Genomic DNA, 4513 nt, shown 5'->3' with positions numbered 1-4513 from the left:
GGAGCATCTGGGTTTCATGCTGAAGATATAGCTATTATTGTGTTAAGACACAGAGTTTCTTTTAGTAATGGTGTGGCACCTATTTGTATCGATTGGAATAGTAAATACAATGTGGTCAATGGCGATCAAGGAAAGGTTTGTTTTCCGTATCATTTAATTTTTTTAATTGGGATTTTCTTACAGTTAATTCATGCATAAATATATATTACCAATCATTGAAGACTTTTTGGTTGTAAAGAGCAATTACCATTAGATTGCTTAAATATTATCGTGTTACAAGGTATACCTCAGTGTAATAAATATCTGCTCTGATGTGATCTGATATGTTTTTTTCTCAGCACTTTTGAGAACTATTATGAATTTTCATCGTTAACCTTTCAAAAGTACCAACTAGAATACTTAGAATAGCTTTCCCATCAGGAATGATGCTGAAGTAGAAGATCTAATTATTATTTCAACTAGAAAAAGACGTCTTCAGACAATAATAGAAACCACACATCATAGTGAAACCAATAGCTCTACTCAGAATCTAAAATAAAATGTTAAAATGAAAATACCAGTTTCCGTAAAACCCTTTAACTTTATTTTTATTTTATATTTGATTGAGGTTCAAAATTAAAAAACTTCGATCAGTCAGAATTGATTTAATTAATTATACAAATTTCCAATACACTCATAGATTAATATGACTCATTTATTTTAATATTTTGAACTTTATTCTTTTATACTTTTTTACTTTCACAGATTGTTGGTTGGGGAAAAACGGAAAAAGGCATTCCAAGTCCTATTTTATTAGAAGCATATTTACCATATATTGACCACAGTTCATGCCGAAATATGTATACTAACGGATTTGAACCATTTGTAACTGTTGATAAGTTTTGTGCCGGTTCTGAATCAGGTAATACATAGTTTTATAAATATATACACGTCAGTGTGGATATTTGTACAAAACACCACTATACTGTATGGTTCAAACTACATCTGCCACATGTATTTCATACTAATACAATCTTTAACCTTCTACATCACATATCCTTGTAATAAAGTACTTGTAGATGATTTGTAATCAAAAAGTTAAAACAGTATTGTATCTAGTACCCAATAACAGACCTATGAATGCGTATGAATAATTTAGGTGTTATTTATAAAATGTTTTTAGTTTCAGGTCAAGGAGTGGGTAGGGGAGATAGCGGGGCTGGCTTATGCTTTTTCCACTCTGAATTGTATTATTTAACCGGAGTAGCGAGTATCAAGGATCCAAATACAAATAATTCAATTGCAGTTTTCACTGACGTTAAGTATCACATTCAATGGATTCGTGGACTGTACAACAAATATAATTATATTCAATAGGATTATGCTAAAGGGTAATGTTATTAGAATAATGTATTCCAATTAAAATTTAAATCTATTTATTTTGTACAAATAGGTTTTTACATATGTGTAACAATTTTTTAGTGTTCCTACTATATTCATTTTAATCAGACATAATATTAATAAAATGTACATTTTTCATAACACATATTATTATGTAGTACAAAAACATTATAAATTATATTATAATTGAAAATTATTAAACTCCAAAATACTGAAAAATTATACATTGTACATGAATTATTAATAATTATTAACACTATTGTGCATTATATTTGAAATAATAATATATATCTAATTCAAAACTATCATACGTGAGAAAAAAATATATTATTTAATACTACTTATTAATAATTAATGTTCATATAGAAAACAAGATAAAAAAATTAGTTGACTTCTTGAAAATTATGGGGGGTAACAAAATTTAAGTTTTAAGTACCTACGTAAGATATTATCATTAGAGAGTAGGTTATGTAATTTTTTTTATGTAATCGGGAATACTATTTTCAAAAATATGTTCATTTTGTTATGAGTTTATAAAATAAACACTTAACAAATTTGTCTTTTCTTTAAACTTTTAATCTTTTAAATAAATAAATCAAATCAAATAATTTTTAATCACATTATAATATATTACAAAACTTATAGTTAAAATGAGATGTAAAATAACCCAAATCACGGGCGTAGCTAAATAGTCTATCTATTACGCCGTGTGATAATATCAATACAGTACTAGGTACTCTATTGTTAGAATATCGCAACGTAATAGAAAAAAATACAATGTCATTTGAGATAGGTACTAGAAATTATTGATCAACGATGAGATAAAATCAATTAAAAGTTGTATTGGTCATTTATTTCAATTGTAACAATTTAACTTTTTTAAATTGTCTAAAAATATACTTATCTACCTAATTTTACTTTATCAATGAAAGGATATTAAATATATAGAAGTTAAAATAATTCATGAAGTTTCTTTTATAATTTACATTAAATTCCATAGATAAATAATTGGAATCAATTTATATTCCATTTCTAGAGTAACTGTATAACGATTTCCTTTATTCATCATATCAAACGAACAACATGCATAATATAACCGATTTTATTTATTGCAATTTATGAATACTTTGTATAGTATACACCACGTAAGTAATATAGAACATTAAACGAATAATATTTAATTATTGTTTGTGTTGTACATATGAGTATGTATTTTGTACATATACAATCTGAATAATCAGTCTTGCAAACATAATAAAATAGGTAGGTTGAAAAACCTTAAGTTGTGTTTTTTGAAGTAGTATAGGACCAATAGAAACAATTTTAAAACAAGTTTGTAATTAATTCATTTTTTCATGACCTTCTTTCTACGTAGTTCGTCCTTCAGCTTATCATGTGATCGTATGTCTACAACGACTACACACTAGTATCCTGAGTTAGTAGTAAAACGATCCGACATTATGTGTTATATAGTCCTATTGGTATTATCGTCTCTTACTTAGTGTTATCACATAATGTTAAAAAATAAAAATTACTAAATTTTCTATAAGTATTGTCTTGCATATTTATATATTATAATAGTATATACGCATAATTTCCCCTATTTAACTATACCTATGTTTGTCAATTAGTGTTTAACTATCGGTTAGGATATAGTTTTATTAATTGGATAGAACTTATGAATAAACATTTATTGTTTAGATTTTTCAATATATTTACATTAATCTCAGCTCCCCATTGGCAATGAAAGTGACGTATTCCTGGTTAATATGTTCATGTTTATTTTATGGTAAGTAAAGTCAGTGTTAACAATTTAATAATAAATATAAAATAATGTTTTAATGACATTGTATAAGTACTTTATTATATGTATTATATATGTTACCTGCAATGTGTATAATCCGGTATTTTGCAAAATACCAAGACAGTATATAAAATGCCAAAAATCACTCGGAAATATACATAATACGAGCTTTGCCTAGATATTATGTATAATGCTCAACGTGGAGTAGGAGTTATGAAAAAAATAAACAAAATTGCAGGGTATCGCTTATTACCAACGACTTAACTTATAGTTTATTGTAAATACGCCTACCGTGTCCGTGTGTGCACGATTTGATGCAATAAGGATTAAAATTTTGAAGTTCAGACGCGGCTATACGCCAGAAGTCAGTTCACAGTATGTCAGAAAAAGCTACTACAAAATTAAGTGGCTCTAACCGACACAGAAGTGGCGTTATGAACAGTCGATAGGAACTATTACTGGCCAATGATTTTTTAAATGTGTTTGTAGGACTAAGTGTCAAAATGAAAAGTGCATTTTCCTTAAGAATAATGTTTTGTGCAATACAAAATGCTATTTTCTACAACATGTTGTAATAAGTAGCTAGTACTTTAATTTAATGTGTACATAACATTATTTAATATAACAATAATATTAACAATATGGCAATACCTATGTGTAAAAACATAATTATTTTAGATATACATTAAATAATACATTTTGTAATATGAGTAATAATACATAATAATTATAAGAATCTTTATATTATTATTATTATTTATTATTATAAACTTTAATAAATTGTTTTTTACTTTGCCTAAAAAAAATTGGTATTTTACAAAACGCCCATGTATTTAATAAAATACCTAGGTTATACAATATACATAAAATAATATTGAAAATCATATGTTTTATTTACATTGCCTGAAATACGTCGGCAATATACATAATGCATAGGCATTTTTCAAAATACCTGAATCATCCGGGCCATATTGCCGGTGACATATATAAATATTAAATGTATTTAAAAAATCTTTCTACATTAGGGTGGTCCTCTGGTATAGATGAAGTAAAAAAAATTCCAAAATGTTCAAGTTACCGCCCTAAAATCGGTTCTATTACTTAAAAAAGCCACGAGAAAAAATTTTTGGACAAAATGATTAACTTTAACCCGTGCCGCAAAAGCTCTAAAGTTTTAATAACAAAAAAATCTTCAAAATCGTTATTTTTTTAATATAATTAATTATAACTCTTAAAAGAATGATTTTACAAAAAAATTGTAGAGACTTAAACTGTACATTATTATTATTACAACAGTTTTATACTTATACATTTCTTTTAAATATTTAA

General features: G+C 26.3%; 1 protein-coding gene across 1 annotated transcript in view; it reads left to right on the top strand.

Annotated features, from left to right (window-relative positions):
• The window catches only part of LOC111029524, a gene marked incomplete at its 5' end in the record, with an annotated part of 4420 nt that extends 2869 nt beyond the window's left edge, over positions 1–1551 (top strand). The window contains 3 exons of the mRNA XM_022308543.1: positions 5–135; positions 745–901; positions 1163–1551. Coding sequence (XP_022164235.1) covers positions 5–135; positions 745–901; positions 1163–1356 — 482 coding nt within the window. The remainder of the gene's footprint in view (positions 1–4; positions 136–744; positions 902–1162) is intronic.
• Positions 1552–4513: the final 2962 nt, after the last annotated feature.

This window comes from Myzus persicae, unplaced genomic scaffold (assembly GCF_001856785.1).
Source record: "Myzus persicae strain clone G006 unplaced genomic scaffold, MPER_G0061.0, whole genome shotgun sequence".
In the NCBI taxonomy this organism is placed as follows: Eukaryota; Metazoa; Arthropoda; class Insecta; order Hemiptera; family Aphididae; genus Myzus; species Myzus persicae.
The sequence above is the reverse complement of the archived record's forward strand: the minus strand, read 5'-3'. Positions and strand labels throughout refer to the sequence as shown.